The 20,771-nt window shown below is 40.9% G+C and overlaps 1 protein-coding gene across 1 annotated transcript in view; it reads left to right on the top strand.

Annotated features, from left to right (window-relative positions):
- The window catches only part of ZBTB8A (zinc finger and BTB domain containing 8A), a 61,340-nt gene extending 42,728 nt beyond the window's left edge, over positions 1–18,612 (top strand). Inside the window, exons 3-5 of the mRNA XM_029946352.1 lie at positions 7,645–8,468; positions 11,826–11,995; positions 17,932–18,612. Of these exons, the coding sequence (XP_029802212.1) occupies positions 7,646–8,468; positions 11,826–11,995; positions 17,932–18,264 (1,326 nt within the window). The 5' untranslated portion in view covers position 7,645 and the 3' untranslated portion in view covers positions 18,265–18,612. The remainder of the gene's footprint in view (positions 1–7,644; positions 8,469–11,825; positions 11,996–17,931) is intronic.
- The last annotated feature ends 2,159 nt before the right edge of the window (positions 18,613–20,771 follow it).

Below are 20,771 nucleotides of genomic sequence, written 5' to 3'. Positions count from 1 at the left end.
ATTTAGTATAAATAATAATCTCATACCCACAGACCCTGAAATATTTCCTGTCTGGCCCTTTCCAGAAACAAAATTACCAACCTAGGAAACAGAATGATGTCGATGGGATCTGGCCTTTCTCTGCTTCTCTACTCTGCTTTCCTCAGGGTTGGCTTTTATTTTTTTTATTTAAAAAAATTTTTTAAGATTTATTTGTTTTTTAAAAGACAGAGTGTGAGTGGGGGAGGGGCAGAGAGAGAGGGAGACACAGAATCTGAAGCAGGCTCCAGGCTCAGAGCTGTCAGCACAGAGCCCGACTCGGGGCTTGAGCCCACGGACCATGAGATCATGACCTGAGCCAAAGTTGGATGCTCAACCGACTGAGCCCCCCAGCGCCCCTAAAATCACAGCATATAAATGGCTGTAGCTTCTTCTGTTAATACAGAAATAAATATTTTCCCTTCCATCAGTTCATTTAAAATCAAGAGTTTAGGTCCACTGTATGAAATTACTGTTTTTATTGGTAAAAGTGGTTAAATGCTGGCAATTTCATGCAGTGTGTACTGGTTACCTAGGGCTGCTATAATGAAGTACCTAAAACTGGGTTGCTTACAACAACTGAAATATAATCTTTCAGTTCTGGAGGCTAGAAGTCAGAAATCAAGGTGTTGGCAGGGCCACGTTCCCTCTGAAGGCTCAAGAGGAGACAGACCCCTTCCAGCCTGTGGGCTCCTGGTGGTTCTTTTTACTTTTATTTTTTTTACGTCTTTATTTTATTTTGAGAGAGAGTGACACAGATAGTGAACGGGAGAGGAGCAGAGAGAGAGGGAGACACAGAATCTGAAGCAGGCTCCGGGCTCTGAGCTGTCAGCACAGAGCCTGACGCGGGACTCAAACCCACAAACCGTGAGATCATGACCTGAGCCAATGTCGGCCGCTTAACCAACTGAGCCACCCAGGCGCCCCCAGATGTTTCTTGGCTAGTAGTTGCGTGACTCTGGTCTTCACTTATTATTTTACAAGATTTTTTTCTTCTTTGTATTTGTGTGTCCTCTCTTATAAGGACAGGAGACCCTAGTCCAGTGACCTTATCTTAACCAATTATTTCTGCAAAGATCCTAGTTCCAAACAAGGTTACATTCTGAGGTTCAAGGTAGACACGAACTGTTTTTTTTTTTTTGTAGGTAGACATGAATTTTGAGGGGACCGTATTCAACCCACTATTAGTTCAACCTACTATTACTGGAGAATTAAAAAAGCAGAAAATTTGTCTTTTCAGTCTCGGAGTCAGTAGAAAAACAAAGGTAAAGACTGGGTTGAGGTATCCCAGGAATGCAAAGATCACTCAACACCCAGAAAATGTAACATACTCACTACTCGATTGTTGTGGGTTGAATTATGTTCCCCCCAAAGATACGTCTAAGTGCTAAACTGCGGTACCTTATTTGGAAATATGGTTGTTGCACATGTAATCAGTTAAGATGAGGTCATATTAGAGTAGGATGGGCCCTTAATCTAAAAGGACTAATGACCTTTCCTGGTTTCGAGCCCCGTGTCGTGCTGACAGCTCAGAGCCTGGAGCCTGCTTTGGATTCTGTGTCTCCCTGACTCCCTCCCCTACTCTCTCACTCACACAAAAATAAACATTAAAAAAAAAAAAAAACAAGAAAAGAAGGAAACATTACTGAAGAATACGAAAGAAGGCCTAAATAAATGGAGAATTATGCTATGTTCCTGGATGATAAGACTCAATATCATAAAGATGTGAGTTTTCCCATAATCTATAAATTCAACTCCAAAATAAATGCCTATGGGATTTTTTTTCTTTTTAGTGAAACTTGATAAGCTTATCCTAATATTTATATGGAAGTAGAAAGGCAATTTTTAAATGTTTTTTAAAGAACTAGATGGGGGAATTCATTTTAAAGTTTCAGTAATTAGAGGCACCTGGGTGGCTCATTTGGTTAAGTGTTTGACTTCAGCTCAGGTCATGATCTCATAGTTTATGAGTTTGAGCCCTGTGTCAGGCTCACTGCTGACAGCTCAGAGCCTGGAGCCTGCTTTAGATTCTGTGTCTGCCTCTCTCTGCCCCTCCCCTGCCTGTTCTCTGTCTCTCTGTATCTCTCAGAAATAAATAAATGTTAAAAAAATGATTCAACTAAAAAAATAAAGTTTTGATAATTAATACTGTGAAGTATCACTGCAGAGTTAGACAAATAGACCAACCGAACTAAACGAAGAGCTCAGAAATAGATCCATGAATTTATGTAAACTAAATGTATAACAGGATAGTGTTACAGATTAATGGGAAAGGATAGACTAGTCAGTAAATAGCGCCAGAAAAATTGGTTATCTAAATGAAAACAACTAGAATACCACATGCAAAATAAATAGTAGATTAAAGCCTTAAAAGTGAAAAGCAGAACTTTAAAAAAAAATCTTTATGTCCTTGAAACAAGTATTTCTTTTTCTTTTCTTTTTTTTAATTTATTTTGAGACAGAGCATGCTTGGGAGGGACAGAGAGAGAGGGAGATAGAGAGAATCCCGGCAGACTTGTACTATCAGCACAGAGCCCGACTTGGGGCTCGAACCCATGAACCATGAGATCATGACCTGAGCCGAAATTGAGAGTCAGATGCTTAACTGACTGAGCCACCCAGGTGCCCCTAAAAGCTTCTTTCTAATGAAAACTACCTTAAGTGAAGTTAAAAAGTCAAACCACGGACGGGGAGAAGATACTTGCATGGCATATAACTGATAAAGGATTAGTATGTTGGATATTTAAAGGATACCTATAAATCAATTAGAAAAAGACAACCCAACTTGAAAAATAAGAAGGGTTATTGTGTAGGCGCATTATTGTCCCTGTTCGTCACCCCCTGCCAGTATCACACCTTTTGTTGTGTGACTTCACAGTTCACAGGGTAGGAGATATTTCTTCCCTTGACTTTAGATTTGGCCATGGGATTTGCTTTAGACTAGTAGAGTATGGTAGATGTAACAGGGTGCCGGGTGCAAGGCCAAGCCTTAAGAGGCCTCATCTATTTCTACTTGGTCTTTTGTACTTTTGCCATTATCACGAGGTGAAATTGGCCAAGCCAGCCATGTACTAACACAGCTCACCTGGACAAGCCGCCTAGATCATCGGACTGCTAGGTATGTGAGTGGACCCAGGCAAGATCAGCAGAGCTGTCCTAACAAGTCCAGCCTAAATTAGCGAACCCATAGGCATGTGAGCTAAATAAATAATTACAGTATAACATTGTTTTTTGTAGTTAGTTGTTGTACAGTGTTAGTTAACAACACTGTAATGAGCAAGTAAATCCCTGAATCACAGTCAATCAACATTCATTGTTCAATCCACACAAATAAAAGCAATGACATACTATTGCATATTTATAAATTGGCAAAATTAAAAAGTATAATATTAAGTACTGATAGAAATGAGAAGTAGTAACTGATATATACCATTAATGGGAGTATACACTTAAAAACCAGGTGACATGGTTCTAGCCATTGAATTGAAAGTGTAAATCCTCTGGGTGAGGCATCCAGGAAAGCCATCCCCGTGTCCCTACCCCCCCCATTAAAAAAAGAAGACAAATTGTCTATTGTCTTTTCCTCTTCCTGCCACGAATGTGGACATCAGGCTGGAGATGGGGCAGTCATTTTGCAACATGAGGTGTTTTAATTTCATGGATTTCTTTTTCATATATTAAATCCTTTTGGTTCCCCCTCAAACCTCTCTCTTCTTTTTTTCCCCCACTGGTTTCTTTTCTTGTGGATAATAATAAGAGTAAAAGGAGAATGGCTAACATTTGTGAAGTCGTTTTTACAAGTCCAACATATAATTTTGAGAGCTCTGTGTGCCTCAGCTCATTCAATCCTCACAATAATTGTATGAAAGAAGTGCTATTTTTTGTTCCATTTTACAGGTAAGGAAATGGATACAGAGGTTACATAAATTGTCTGGGTTCATACAGCTATTAAGTGGTGGAGCCAAAATTCCAAATTCAGCTACCCGTCTCTAGCATCTAAGCTCATAACTATATGCTACTCTTTATTCTCTTTTATCTCTTAGACTGTCTTTTTTTTTTTAATGTTTTATTTTCTTTTTGAGAGAGAAACAGCGTGAGCAGGGGAGGGTCAGAGAGAGAGATGGAGACACAGAATCCGAAGACAGCCTCCAGGCTCTGAGATAGCTGTCAGCACAGAGCTTGACATGGGGCTCGAACCCACAAACCATGAGATCGTGACCTGAGCTGAAGCCAGACGCTAACCAACTGAGCCACCCAGGCGCCCCTTGATCTGACATTTTCAAAATTGTTTCATATTAGATAGTAAAAAGACATTTTTTTAATGCTTATTTGTTTTTGAGAGAGAGAGAGTGCGAGTGAGTGAGGGAAGGGCAGAGAGAGAAGGAGACACAGAATCCAATACAGGCTCCAGGCTCAGAGCTGTCAGCACAGAGCCTGACGCGGGGCTCGAACCCACAAACCATGAGATCATGACCTGAGCCAAAGTTGGACACTTAACCAATTGAGCCACCCAGGCACCCCCAGATCGTCTTAAACAAGCTTATTTAATAGTCTCTTGGATTTTTATTTTCTAAAATTGTTCGTGTTCCGATTTTCCTGTTAGGTCCACCTGCTGATTCTTCTTTATAAAGAACGATTTCCTTGTGTGTTTTAAAATTTTTGATTCATTCACTCAGCAACGTTGATGACATGTATCGTGTGCTCAGGTGCTGTCCAATTTGCTGGGGACACAGAAGTAAAGCAGGCCAAGTCTCCACTCTCTTACCTTAAATTCTAATAGGAGAAAACCGTAAACAAGGGCACAGAGAATGGGAGGGACTGATTATATAGAATGGTAAAGGAAAGATCTCTGATAAGGTGACATTTGAACAGAGACCTGAGAATGTGAGAATGTGAGCTATGCTCCTATCTGGGAGAAGAAATCCCAAGCAGAACAGCAAGGGCAAAGGCTGCATGGCAGGAACATGCCTTGAATGTTCAGGACTGAGCGGGGGTCTTTGTAGCTGGAATGCGGCACGTGAAGGGCAGAGCAGGGATGAGGAGGGCATAGAGACACGTGGGTGCAGGGGGTGGTGCACATCGTGTCGGGCCTTTGAGATCCTGAGAACTTTGAGGCTGGTTGGGGAGCCTTTGGAGGCTTTTTTGTGAGTCATAAGCTCAAAGGTGGTATTTAAAACTACGAGACTAGATGGGCTCCCCCAAGGAAGAGTGTCAGTAGAGGAGGTCTGAGCCCTGAGGCCTGGGGCATTCCAGCTGTAGGGAAGGACAGTTTTTCCTTCACCGTCTTCCTGGCTGGGTCTGGAAATTAAACTGACAAAAACAGATTAACATGAGAAATGCAAACAAATAATACAGGTTTTACATGACACGGAAGCCTTCATAAAGGAAAGGAAAACCAGAAGAAACAGTTAGACACTGAGTATATTTTTATGCTAGGTTTGATGAAGAGCGGACGGTCGGGGAGGAATATGGTAGGTCAAGGAGCAGGAGATAAATTTAGTAAATGGGGAAACGCATCGAAGCCTGTTTGTTCAGATTCTTTGCATCGTCCCTTTGTTGTCTGAGATAAGGATTCTCTTTCCTCTGGGTATAGGGAGGGCACCTCTCACAGTAGGGTTATTTTAGTTGCAGGGGAGAAGGGAGGGAGGCGTCAGAGTGACCTTAATGCTTCTGCCGTTTTCCCAAACTTCTTCAGTTCAAATATTCAATACACCGAGGTGCCGTGTTTTAGGGTAGTGTATCCAGAATCCCCCAGCACTTAGAGATTAGGAAAATGAAAACCCAGCGAAGAAGGCTGAGAAGGAGTGGCAGACAGAAGAACCATGGAGGAGTTGGTGTCCTGGCATCAAGTGAGGAAAGTGAGGATGACGAGAACAATCCACCACATCAGTAAAATGAGGACAAAGAAATGACCATTGGATTTAACATGCATGTTACTAATGAGCTTTGTAAAAATGGTTTTGATGGCTGGGGATGAAACCTGATAGAGAACAGGCGAAATGAAGACCGCAAGTGAAAAGAGTGAACCAAAACACGCTTTCAGTGGATTTTGTGTGAAGGGAGCAGACAAACGAGTAGTAACGGGGGGGGGGGGCCTGGCTGGCTCAGTCGGTGGAGTGAGCATACGACTCTTGACTCTTGATCGCGCAAGCTCCACGTTTAGTAGAGTGTGGTGTAGAGTTTGCTAAGAATAAAATTTTTAAAAATTATAAAGAAACGTGTAGTAGCCAGAGGTGGATGTGAAACCAAGGGAGGTTTTGTTTGCTTGTTTGTTTTTAAGATAACAGATACGAGGCACCATGATGGTCCAGTATTGGAAACCATCCACTTTATATAAAGAAGGGAATGACTTTGAGTTCAATGTAAGCAGAGCTTACTTCCCACCTGGCCTGGGTCCTGAGAGCACCCCTCCTGAGCCGTTTTGCATTTACTTCTGCCAGGCGCCCAATGGGCCCCTCCGCCCAGGACTAATTTTTACGTGAAATTTTCACCTTGAGGTTTGCCACACCAAACAAGTAAAATCAATTTGGATTCCAGAACCTCAAAAAGCAAAGGGTGAGGGGCGCCTGGGTGGCTCATCGGTTAAACGTCCGACGTAGGCTCAGGTCATGATTTCGTGGTTCATGCGTTCGAGCCCCGCGTCAGGCTCTGTCCTGACACCTCAGAGCCTGGAGCCTGGAGCCTGCTTTGGATTCTGTGTCTTCCTTTCTCGCTTCCCCTCCCCTGCTTGCTCGCTCTCTCCCAAACATTAAAAAAAAAATTAAAGATCAAAAGATTCAATATCTCACCTAGGCACTTTTTTTTTTCCAGTGTAAGTCCCACAAAGACAAACTTTGTTTTTTCACTGGGGATTTATGGGCAAAGTTTATTAGTCTTTCTTCACTGAGTTCGTGGGCCTTAGAAGGTTCCAGATTGCTGCTGATCGAAACCCAAGCCCATATTGCTTCTTCGCCTCTGCTCCTTCTCCCCTTGCAGGCACCTAGGGATTTCTCGTTTTGCTGCAAGCCCAAGCCCAAGCGTACGTTTAAAACATTTGGTTATATTTTAGCCGGTATCTCTAGAGATTTGTGGCAGGGGAGTTTTAGCACTTTCTAGATCACCGTTTTGCTAGAAGCAGGAATGTTTCCCCTCCTTCTTCCCCTGCCTAACTCCCCTTCACCTTTGAGGTCCCAGCCTCAAGATTACTTCTCAGAGAGGTACCCCCACCGCTCTCCTTCCCAGTCTCCACCGGCTTACGTTCTGTTCTACTCACAACACCGTCTTCCTGTCTTTGGCCTTGGCAAGTCATTTGTGACTTCACGTTGAGAGTTGGTTTAGTGCCTGGTCCGCCTCTAGCCTGAACACCCCATGCCCGTGGGAAGCAAGCCTGTTCAGTTCAGCACATAGCAGAAAGCCCGATTCACAGAAGATGCTTAGTAAAGGTTGGTGACCGAACAAATCATTGTCCCCGAATCACGTAACGAATAGCACAGTACTAAGTGATCTCCTGTCTCTTGGAGACTGTCTTCTCTAAGAAGAAAGCGTCTCTTAGTAGAAACAAGAGGGACGTTTCTGATGGTTATCTCGGTTGACTGTGCTCGGAAAAGCCGTGTCATTTCGGCTAACCGCGTGTCTTTTTCTCTCCAGCATGGAGATCTCCTCTCACCAGTCCCATCTCCTGCAACAACTGAACGAGCAGCGCAGGCAAGATGTCTTTTGTGATTGCAGCATTCTGGTTGAAGGGAAGGTCTTCAAAGCGCATCGAAATGTATTATTTGCCAGCAGTGGCTACTTCAAAATGCTCCTTTCTCAGAACTCCAAGGAGACCAGTCAGCCCACCACAGCTACGTTTCAGGCTTTCTCCCCCGACACTTTCACGGTTATCCTGGACTTCGTCTATTCCGGCAAACTCTCTCTTACTGGTCAGAACGTCATAGAAGTGATGTCAGCTGCTAGCTTCCTTCAGATGACTGATGTCATCAGCGTATGTAAGACCTTTATTAAATCTTCTCTAGACATTAGCGAGAAGGAAAAAGATCGATATTTCAGTCTCTCCGATAAAGATGCCAATTCTAACGGTATAGAACGTTCCTCCTTTTACAGTGGCGGCTGGCAAGAAGAAAGCGGATCCCCACATTCTCACCTGAGCCCAGATCAGGGAACAGGTATAATAAGCGGAAAGTCTTGGAGTAAGTATAATTACCATCCAGCCTCCCAAAGGAGCACCCAGCAACCTTTGGCCAAGCATGAACAAAGGAAGGACTCCATGAAAAAGTCCAAACATTGGAGGCTGTCCCAGCCTTCTGAAGTGGCTCATTATAAGTCGAGCAAACGAGAAGCTCAGACATCGGATTCTCCCGGCCATGTGTCCCAGTTGGAGGAACAAGCACAGGTTGATGCAGACGTGGCCTCTCCTCCCGTCGGCTATCCCTACGGTCCAGGGTCCGATGTCACATCCAGAAGCTTTTCAGGTACCCCAGACAAGCCCCAGTCCTCTCGGTGCGGCTCTGGCTCCTGTACAAATCAGTGCTGTCTCTGATGCCCTGACTTTGAAGTGTTCCAGGCAGTTGAACCAAGTGATTTTTTTAAGTCCTACGTCTAACGAAATTGGTTGCGTAAAACATAAATCTAAATTTTTAACTAAAAATAAGAATTGAGAGAAATTTGATAATAGTCCAAACTTACAGATTTCTGAGGTACAAAGCCCAAGATTTTCCAAACCTGTGTCAACTGATGATTAGGTCATTGTTAAGTGCTTAAAGTCTTAAAAAAAATTTTTTTTAATGTTTATTTATTTTTGAGAGACAGAGAGAGACCAAGCACAAGTTGGGGAGGGGCGGAGAGAGAGGGAGACACAGAGCCAGAGACGGGGCTCGAGCCAATGAACCGTGACATCATGACCTGAGCCGAAGTTGGACACTCGACCAACCGAGCCACCCAGGCACCCCTAAGGCTCTTTTCTAAATGGTTCAATTCCTAAGGTGCATATCTTCACTTTAAATCGGTTATTTTTTTTTCTGAGTATTTACTCTGGAGGAGTACTTTTACACCGAAAAGTTAAATGGAGCAACCATATGAATTTACAAAGGTTCATAGGCCCAAGACCTAAAAGAAATGAGACTACATTTGATTTTATTGAGATATAAATACATAACTTAGAAAGATCTTAACTCACAACCCATAACATTGACACTGTAGTCCCATATGCAACAATAATGTGAGACGTCTCATTTTCATGATAGTAGTAAAATGCAAAAAGATTATAATGTACGTTGTTGGTTTCAGTATCCTCCCCTCCCTGCCATAGACTGACATAGAGAACAGGGATTAGAAATGCAGGTCATAATCAAGCAGCAAATTAACTAATCAAGTAGCAAATTTGCTTAATAGTTTACATGTGAATTTAAAGGAAAACCATAAGATGAAACGCCTACTGATTATAAGATTCAGATTGTATATTTAAAAATTTTTTAATTTAGGAAAATTTCAAACATAAAAAAGTAAAGAGAATGGGCTAATTCACCTCCACGTACCCATTACCCAGTCTGAACAACTTCCGACTCATGGTCAGTCTTGTTTCATCACATCACTACTTCTTACCCCTCCCTTTATTATTATTTTTCTAAGTTTATTTATTTATTTTGAGAGAGAGAGAGCACGAGCAGGGGAGAGGCAGAGAGCGAGGGAGAGAGAGAATCCCACACAGGCTCTAATGCGGGGCTTGATCTCACAAACCAGGTGCCCCTCCCTTTATTATTTTTAAGCAAATACCAGACATCATAAGTTCTCATCTGTAAATATTTCAGAAAATGTCCCTAAAATATAGTCTTAAATAAGAACCCACTATAATACCATAATGGTACCTAAACAAAATTTACAGTTACTTTTTTTTAATTTTTAAAAATGATTTTATTTTTGAGAGACCAAGAGACAGACATGAGTGGGGGAAGGGCAGAGAGAGAGGGCGACACAGAATCCGCATCAGGCTCCAGGCTCCAGGCTCCAAGCTGTGAGCACAGAGCCCAGTGCAGGGCCCAAACTCAAAAACCACGAGATTGTGACCTGAGCTGAAGTCAGACACTTGACTGAGTCTTGTAGGCACCCCAGCAGTTCCTTAACATCAGTAAATAGCCAGTCAGTATTCATATTTCCTGAGTTGTCACATTAATTTTTAAAAATAATTTGGTTGTGGGATGCTTGAGTGGCTCAGTTGGCTAAGCATCAGACTCTTGATTTCAGTTCAGGTCATGATCTCATGGTTCATGGGTTCAAGCCCTGCGTCAGGTTCCATGCTGACAACATGGAGCCTGCTTGAGATTCTCTCCCTTGCTCTCTTCCCCTCCCCCCATGCTTACTCACGGGTGCATCCTCTCTCTCTCAAATAAATAAACTTTTTAAAAAATTCAGCGGTAGATGAGATATTTTAAAATAATAGGCAACCAAGGGGCACCTCGGTGGCTCTGACTGGCTCAGGTCACGATCTCAAGGTTTGTGAGTTCAAGCCCTGCACTGGGCTCGTTGCTGCCAAGGCAGAGCCCACTTTGGATTCTCTCTCCACCCTCTCTCTCTGCCCCTCCCCTGCTTGCTCATGCGCTCTCTTTCAAAAATAAATAAACATTAAAAACAATAATAGGTAACCACTTTGACCTTGGTTAATCACATTTTCCTATCGAACTAACCTGAAAACACATGAAATTATATCCTATTATGAGCTTACTAAACGTCCCGTGAGCTCTGACCATTGACCAAGGCATAGTGAAGTAACAGAGCAAAAATGAGGAATGTCTGTTGAGTTTAAAAACAGCAAAAGAATGACCTTTTCTCTGTTTGTGCTCTGTACTACCTTCTGTAATTCTAGGCTATGTTAACCTAACCTCAATAATGAATAGCTGAATTTAATAGCTATTAAATTGATGAAATTTGCCTCCAGTCACAACTAACATTTCGAATACACATGAGTTTTATTTTATTTTTTAAAGTTTATATATGTATATGTATATATATGTTTTGTTTTGTTTTGTTTTTAGTAATCTCTGCCCCACAAGGGGCTTAAACTCACGACCCCCAAATCAAGAGCTGCATGTTCTACTGACTGCGCCATCCAGGCACCCCGTGAATACATGAGTTTTAGAACAAAAATTAAATATCCTTGACTTTTTTTTACCTTTAAAAGTATTACAGATGTATGAAAAGTAAAGGCAAGAGGATAAAAATGTGTAAATAAAGCAAGTCACTTAAAAGTTATAATGTTAAATACTTTTATTCGGATTGTATCTCCAGTTTTAAAATCCAGCACTACCTTTTGCTGTTTCAAATCTAGTGACTCTACAACGTTTAATAGAAAGATAAGGGGGAGAGTCTAAATTAAACCCGACTTTGTAAATACATCAAATACTAAAGTTACAGTTCTGGACTCAGGATCACATTAACAATCTAGTCGTAATAAAATTTCTTTCTTGGGGTGCCTGGATGGCTCAGTCGGTTAAGCAGCTGAGTGACTCTTGATTTCCACTCAGGTCACAATCCCGGGGTTGTGGGATAGAGCCCCGAGTTGGGCTCTACACGAAACTTAGAGCCTGCTTGAGATTCTCTCTCTCCCTCTCTCTCCCTTCCCTTCCCCTGCTTGCTCTCTCTCTCTCTCAAAATAAAAAATAATTAAAATTTTAAAAAAGGAAAAATAAATAAATAAATTAAATAAATAAATACAATTTCTTTCTTCTTTTCTCCGGCCTTTCCAAGACTGGACTCTCCAGGTCCTTTGGGATTCTTCATGTTATAGAATTGTTGGGATGAATTTTCCAGTAATTTAATCAGCTGTCTCCCAACAGATGATCTGCCCAGGATGCGGTTCAAGTGCCCATACTGCACACACGTGGTGAAGCGGAAAGCGGACCTCAAACGCCACCTTCGCTGCCACACAGGAGAGAGGCCCTATCCGTGTCAGGCTTGTGGGAAAAGATTTAGTAGGTTGGACCATCTAAGTAGCCATTTCCGAACAGTATGTATATAATTTTTCATCATTTTACCTCTTATGAAATGTATGCATTTATCTGCTTCAGGATTTACTAAATCTCATACTGAGGGAAATCTTTTCATAGGACTCTACCATATTGGAAATGTTTCCAACTTAATGGTTTTCCTTTGCACATGATGCATAATTTAATATATAATGTACATACATTTTTTTCTTCTCCTTTGAGACCTGGAAGTAAGAGATATCATTTTGAATATCCATTTTACTTTTTTTTTTAATTTATTTTTTTGAATATATCTTATAATTCATTTAACGTCCAATATATTTTTGGATACTGGTCTTTTCAAGAGCCAAAGATCACGTAAACCGAAGATACTTAAATATCTGGGTCAGAATCACCACTTCAGATACTCAGCATCTGCTGGTGGTTCTTGAATCCTTTTCTGGAAGGATCTGTCTAGTTTCTGCTATTCAGCCTCTGTCCACTATACTCCCTTTCTAGCCTCTCTCTAGTTTATCTATAGTCTCCTCAAGGAAGGGTGCAAGGTGGGAGATTGAGCCATTTCCAGTCAGGGACAGGATTGTTAGCAGTCAAAAATCTCAGGGATTTTGCCGGTCAGCACTCTAGTGGGTTAATAAGGTGAGGACATTGGAGTGACTCTGCTGTTCATCTTGACACAAGAATGTTTTCCAAAATCTGTTCTATTACTCAGACTTCTATTCCATTTATATGAGCTCCTTTTAGCTTTAAGGGACAGTGGATCGGGGCACCTGAATGGCTCATTTGGTTGAGTATCCAACTGGATTTCGGCTCAGGTCATGATCTCACAGTGTGTGAGTTCAAGCCCCAAATTGGGCTCTGTGCTAACAGCACAGACCCTGCTTGGGATTCTCTCCCTCTCTTTCTGCCCCTTCCCTGTGCTCTCACTCTCTTTCTCAAAATAAATAAATAAACTAAAAAAAAAAATATTAAATGAAGGACAGCGAATCACTTAAGGCAATTTCTTCATGCATTGCTTTATAGTTAGTTAGTCAGCAAATATATTTTTAGCATCTTTGTGCCAGCCCCTTTTCTCAGCGCTGGGTATCCAGCAGTGAGCAAAACAGACAAAATTTCTGCCTTCATTAACCTTTTGAAATCAAAAACAACCTTTTATTTTTTAAAGCAATGAAGAAGTATTCTAAAAAGTAAAACTATGAAAAATAAACTACTTTATTTTTTTTAATGTTTTATTTATTTTTTATACAGAGAAAGACAGAGCATGAGGGGGGGAGGGACAGAGAGAGAAGGAGACACAGAATCTGAAGCAGGCTCCAGGCTCTGAGCTAGCTGTCAGCACAAAGCCGAACGCGGAGCCCGAACCCACGAACGTGAGATCTGACCTGAGCCGAAGTCGGAGGCCCAACCGACTGAGCCACCCAGGCGCCCTAAACTACTTTATTTTCATCACCCAAATGTACCATTCTTAACACTTTATCACATGCATATATATGTTTTTTAACCAAATTAGATCATGCCTCTTATGATATTTTGTAGCCTGCTCTCTTTAGGGAATAATCTTTTTTTTTAATTTCTTTAAAGTTTTATTTATTTTTGAGAGAGAGAAACAGCGTGAGCAGGGTCAGAGAGAGAGGGAGACACAGAATCTGAAGACAGGCTCCAAACTCTGAGCTAGCTGTCAGCACAGAGCCCAACATGGGGCTCGAACCCATAAGCCGTGAGATTATGACCTGAACCGACTTAACCAACTGAGCCACCCAGGTGCCCCTCTTTAGTGAATAATCTACCTTTCCATCTCAGTAAAATTGTATCTGACATCCAGTTCAATTTCACATTTCCCTGTAGTCCCCAATACCTTTTATAGCTGGTTTGTCCAAGCCAGTATCCAATGCAGGACCCTGTATTATATCTCATTGTTAAGTTCCTTAAATATGTTTTTAAGAGAGCATAGTTCTCTCTCATCCACCCTTTTTATTTCTGTAACACTTACTGGAGATATCAGGATAATTGTTTTACAAAATAACCTGCCTCTCAATTTCTCTGCTTGGTGAGCCATGCTCCACATGGTGTCACTTAGCTTGTTCCTCTGTCCTCTCCTGCATTTTCTAGACCCAGAATTTTTATCTAAAGCCTTAATGGATTCAAGGCAAATACTTTCAGCTAGAACACATGAAGGAGAAATTATTTATCACATAATGTGTCACAGTGGGAGACACATAATATCTGGTGGACCCATCATTCATATTGTTAAGATTGGTTGTGAAGCTAGGTAATGATACCATGATCCCACAGTTGTGCAGGTAAAGGCTCCACCCCGTGATTAGAAAGGAATCCAAGTGGAACTATTTTGGCATTATGCTATTATCCATTTCTCCATCAGCCATTCATTTAATGAGATATTAACATCAGTTAATAAACTCTGCCCAATTTTTTAATTTTACTTGAGGAATGATTTACTGATTTTATCATTTCTTTGACATTATTAGCTAGAATTCGATAAGTAAAACTTTCCCCCATCACCTGAAACTATCTGGTTTACTTTGAAATATAGTTACTATAGGAGAAACAGGATAAAGATTTAATACTTTCCCTTTCATTATCAATTTTCAAAATAAAGAGTTGATTTAATAGCAGTTTCAAACAGTAATATGAGGTTTTTTTCTGGCTTTGTTTTTTTTTCTTCTATATACCATGCAGTCTCATGAATTTTCCTTGGTTCCTTGTGTTTGGGTCCACAACAACTATTATTCTTTTTGATACTCAAATCTTCGATTTGTCCAGTGTGGATGACTTGAAGCTGGTTCTTGTGTCCCTTTGTCATAACTCCATTAAATATTCAAAGTGACCTTATTCTCTGGCCCCCAAATTTCCTACGACTCACCTTATATTTTCCTTGTCACAAAATTGGAATCAGCCATTTCTCAAAAGACCTTTGGTTCCTTTTAATGGGGAATGAAATTAGAAACCAAACCTTGGACACCTGGGGTGCTCATTGTTACTATGGTGTCATTCCTCTTAGATTATTCCAGTGGACAGGGGTACCTGGGTGGCTCAGTCGGTTGATCATCCGACTTCAGCTCAGGTCATGATCTCGTAGTTCATGAGTTTGAGCCCCACATTGGGCTCACTGCTGTCAGCACAGAGCCCACTTCAGATCCTCTGTTGTCTTTCAGAGCTGGAAGATACATGTTTTTAAAATAATGAATTCATGATGATATATTCCATTTTAACATAGTGTTTTATTTAATTTCTTTGACTTCATAATCATATTGGAATTGAAGAGATGAAGGATGAACAGGAATCCATGCCAGAACTTTTTAACAAAAACAATATCACATATTATACCCCATAACATTACTACAGGAGAAATAAAGGTACACTCAAATTGTGTACTTTCAGTATTTACTGATTAACGTCAATAGTTAAGTAGAAAATAATAACTATATTGAGTTGTACTCCCAAACATTTTCTTAAATATTTTACCACACTGCATTGGTTTTCTTGGTTTTTTGACTATTTGTGTTTGGTGGCATACTTCCATAGTGTCCTGATATTATCTAAGTGACTATGCCATAAATATTAATTCAACCTTATAAAACTAATTATAGTGATTTTTAGAGTAGAACCCATAATCTGCTCTGACAGCTATCAAAGAAAGTTGTTTAGAGCACCTGGGGGCTCAGTCGGTTAAGCATCTGACTTCGCCTCAGGTCATGATCTCACAGTTTGTGAGTTCAGGTCCTGCTTCAGGTGAGCCCCGCTTCTGTCTCTCCCTGTCTCTTTCTCTCTCTCTCTGCCTCTTGTAGGATTCTCTCTCTCTCTCTCTCTGCCTCTCTGCTAGTTGCTCACTTGTGCCCTCTTTCTCTCTCTCTCAAAAAGGAAAAATAAATAAAAAAGGAAAGTTGTATGTTATTAAGTATAATTACATAATTACTCACCTTACAACTTTTTTCCCAAAGCACTTCACATGTATTAACTCATTTGGTTCCCACAATCTGAGTTGTATTCCCATTAGTGTTAAGGAAGGAGGCAGGGATAATAATAGGCTGACACATAACGGAACCTTTGGTTCTTTCACTGTTAGGACCAGTGTCTGTTGTGATTGTCAGGCGTCTGTTTTGTTTGGATGGCACTTCTACCTTGCTAGTTGTTAATTTCTTTTTTAATTTTTTAATGCTTATTTATTTTTGCGAGACAAAGAGAGTGTGAGCAGGAGAAGGGCAGAGAGAGAAAGAGACACAGAATCCGAAGCAGGGGGCAGGCTCCAAGCTGTCAGCACAGAGCCCGACTTGGGGCTCGAACCCACAAACCGCGAGATCATGACCTGAGCCGAAGTCAGCCGCTTACCCAACTGAGCCACCCAGGCGCCCCAGTTGTCAAATATTTTGACTATCATCTTGGAAGCAGGTTTATATTGTTTTCAATTACTTGCTTCCAGATACATGGCTAATAAATGACAGAAGTAGGGCTAGAACCCAAGCCTTCCAGTTCCTAGTCTAGTCCTCTTTCTACAGGGTCTTTCATTAATAGAACCGACAAGAAATCCTTCTATCCAAAAACATGTATCCTGGCTGGCTCAGTCGGTGGAGCATGCAGTGGTCTCGGGGTTGTGGATTTGGGCCCCACGATGCTGTAAAGATTACTTAAAGATAAAAATATATGTATGTACATATATTTCTTAATGTTTTATTTTTTATTTTTGAGAGAAGGGAGGGGAGGGGCAGAGGAAGAGGGAGACAGAGGATCCAAAGCAGACTCTGCACTGATGACAGTCTGATGCGGGGCTTGAATTCACGACCCTTGAGATTATGACCTGAGCTGAAATCGGATGCTCAAGCGACTCAGTCACCCAGGTGTCCCAGTTTTATTTTTTTATTTTTTATTGTTTTAAGTTTATTTATTTATTTTGACAGAGAGAGCGTGAATGAGAGGGGGAGAGACACACAGAGAGGGGGTGAGAGAGAATCCCAAGCAGGTTCCATGCTGTCAGGGCAGAGCCCAACTTGGCCCTTGATCTCCTGAGCTCCCGCCAAAATCAAGAGTCAGACACTTAACCGACTGAGCCACCCAGGCACCCTGTATATTTTTTATTTTATTTTAGAGAGAATGAGAGAGAGAGAAAGAAAAAATTTTAAGCAGGCTCCATGCTCAGTGTGGAGCCTGAGGTGGGGCTCAATCCCACAATTCTGGGGTCATGACATGAGTTGAAATCAAGAGTTAGATTGGGGCACCTGGGTGGCTCAGTCGGTTAAGCATCTGACTGACTCAGGTCATGATCTCATGGTTTGTGGGTTCGAGCCCCATGTCAGTCTCTGTGCTGGCAGCTAGCTCAGAGCCTGGAACCTGCTTCAGATTCTGTGTCTCCCTCTCTCTCTGCCCCTCCCCCACTCACACTCTGTCTCTCCCCCCCTTCAAATATAAATAAATATTTTTAAAAATTAAAAAAAAAAGAGTTAGATGCTCAACCAAATGAGCCACCCAGGTGCCCCAAAGATAAAATCTTTTTTAAAAATGTTTTGATAAAATTCAATTTGGGACAAAATATTTTTCTTTCTCCAGCTGATAACACATGAAACAAGAGGTTTGTCCCTCGCCAAAATTAAGGTCTATAAAGTCCTTAGAATAGTACATGTGCTATGGTTAGTGTTTGCCATTATTATTATTCTGGAAGGTGGCCCTTGTTACCTTAGACACTAAGGTATTGTTGTATTAAGGGATCTGTGAAGTTATTAGGTATGCGCTATTAATCATAAAAACATTATAGCCATCGTTTAGAGAAAATTGATGTGTATTTTTGATGTCCGCTTATCATCAAAACCTGTGATCTTTTTCTAATAATGAGATGTTAGTTTTAATATTAGTTTCGGATGTCCTAGGTTTGTTAACTGGTACCAAGATCGCAAACTGTGATGCTTTTGAAAACTCCTTTTTTTCAATCACTCCTTAAATCTCTACGCAGATTCACCAGGCCTGCAAACTAATCTGCAGAAAATGCAAACGCCACGTGACGGATCTCACAGGGCAAGTGGTCCAGGAAGGAACCAGGCGCTACAGACTGTGTAACGAGTGCCTTGCTGAGGTCGGCATAGACAGCCTCCCCATCGATCTGGAAGCTGAGCAGCATCTTATGTCCCCATCAGATGGAGACAAGGATTCCAGATGGCACTTGAGTGAAGATGAGAACAGATCATACGTGGAGATTGTAGAGGATGGGTCTGCCGATCTGGTCATACAACAGGTCGATGACAGCGAAGAAGAAGAAGAAAAGGAAATAAAGCCCAACATTAGGTAGCTGACGTGTGAACCCACAGAGCTGGCATGTATGCAACTCACACTGACTTCCTGTGTCTCTTCCCACGGTCAGAGTCTGGTTAACAAATGTATCAGACTGACGTAAAAGTAATGACCTAATATAACTTGCATGCTGTCCAAACAGGTCATTGTATCCATTCTGAACTTTGTTGCCCTAAAATTTGTTGCTGCACGGGAAAGAAAGAGCTTGAGTTGGCATGATGGATGAACAGTTAATCTTCTTACCTTAATTACAGAGATACCTTTTTCTTTTCCCTTTTAATACTGGAAGATCTACTTAGCAAACTTTTCTCAAAGAAAATATTTTAAATAAATTTACCACAACTCACCTTTATGTAAGATAATTTCATGGTGTTGCAAAAACACAAACTATGAATACTGAATTTTCACAGGGAACCAGGTATGAGCACATTTCAGTGTCTGGCACCCAGCCTGTGACCAAACTAATAAGTCTTTCTATCAATTTCAGATCTAAAACAACCTATCATTATCCCAATGTGCTACATATTGTTTTAGGATCATGGCAGAAGACAAATCTAAAATGTTTGAAACGATTCATATTTGAATGTTTTGTCATTGAGTTAAAAATTACTCGTACATAGTCAGCGTTGTTTTAAAAAAAACAAAAACCTAAAGTAGCGGCAGAGCAGAGATTCCATGCAGACCCGATTTTCTAAAACGGGAAACTAAAACTGCCGAAAAGTCAAGGTAGTTTGTGAAGATCGGTCAGTGTAATCCTCTTCCTCTCTACAGGAAAACACACACACACACACACTATGATACACAAGAAAATTGGAAGTTACCAGTTCTTAAGAACAATTTCTAACATTATCGTTCTGCTCTATTATTTTTAAAGTGCTGTCTCACATGTTTTCTCATGTAATCAGCAAAGTAAATATTATTGCCTCTAATTTACAAATAAGGAAATTAAGGTCAGAAAGTTTAAGCTTTGGGACTGGTGATGGACAGGTTTTGATTCTAAACAGCCCTCTTCCAACTGTCTCTCCCTGTATTGTCTCCTGAAATGGCAAAGAATTTAAGTCAAACCTCACCAATCTGCAGTAACTAGAAAAAGAAGCCTGTCAGAAAGCATGAAAGAAGAATTTAGTAATCTGCAACAATATAGAACTTGAACTAGAGTTATCCAAGGGTGCCCAGTAATGTCCCTACAGTGTCTTTTGACATGTTTTTAATGCCAAGTTATTTATATGTAAATTTTATATATTACACTATTTGAATCACTTATTCTCTTAAATGCTCTAGGCATTTTTATTTATCTTATTTATATAATTTTTCAAAACAAACTTTTCCCCAAGGAAACAAAGGTGAGTTTAAACTCCTCCCCTGTGCGAATTAGGAAACATTCTAAACATACAGTTAAATTGGAGAAGCATTATTTTAGTTTTGAAGATAAAATCTAAATGCCAGAAAAACTGACCTTACTAAAGGTCGGTGCAAGTTATTACAATTAAGCTTAATATAATTTAATTTTGATAGAGAGAGGCTCCCTGTATTAGGCTATATTACTAAATGTCATGCCATACCTCAATATGATACTTCTCATTTTATTCTTTCTCTCATTCTTTCATTATGATTGTCCTTGATACATTTTGAGGGCTAACGGCTCATTTCTAAAACATTTTTTATAAATAGACGAATAACCATTTGTTTTTGTTTTATGGTACTTAATGCTGAGACTTCTTTCAAGATTCCCCTGAGGGCAAATCTCCAGTCGCTTTAAGGCTGGAGGGGATGTTACTGAGTTCCTTGTTCCCCCAACACGACTGTTCCTGAATCAGGAGTCTTAACCATGAAGCTGCATCCAAGCGAGGGAGGGAACACTTGTCATTCTCTCGTCTCACCAGATGGCAGCATCTTTTAAAATTATTGTCTGATTTTTTAGTCCTCGGAGCCAAGAGGAAAAATGAGTGATTGGAGCTTTATTCATGGGAACGGAGTAGTGCTTGCCTGTGTGTGTTCTCACGCACTTTAGTCTGTGATCTCAGTGTTCTTTGATGCTGCTCTCTGCATGCGAACATCAGCATGATGTCGGCAGAGTCCGCCGGACCCAGGGCCGCCGGCACCTGCACAGCCTTATCTGAAACACTGCCTTCTCGTTGTTTATAACAAGCAACCAGCTTCCCCGCCAAAACAGCCCATCAGGTTCATCCAACTAGACGGCTCATCTGTTCTGCCAGTTTAGTACCATAAAAGAAAGACATCTGTGACACGTTTGTAAGTTGTAAATAATAACTCCAGTTACCATATCACATATATGTAAGACTTTAAAGATCAGTTCTTTCCCAGAGCGAGACTGTCCAGTAATGGTTTCTGAGAAGACAAAAGTCTTTGGCTTTCAAATGTGGGGAAATGCTACCTAGGGGTGTAGTCTCTTCATATAAGCTTAATTTATGTCAAGGATTTTTAAAAAGATATTAGCAAAATAGCGGGAGTTGGTTAGAACCAAGTCTGCTCTCACAGTAGTAC

This window comes from Suricata suricatta, chromosome 8 (genome assembly GCF_006229205.1).
Source record: "Suricata suricatta isolate VVHF042 chromosome 8, meerkat_22Aug2017_6uvM2_HiC, whole genome shotgun sequence".
In the NCBI taxonomy this organism is placed as follows: Eukaryota; Metazoa; Chordata; class Mammalia; order Carnivora; family Herpestidae; genus Suricata; species Suricata suricatta.
Note: the sequence above shows the minus strand (reverse complement) of the source record. Positions and strands in the feature narration are given on the sequence as shown.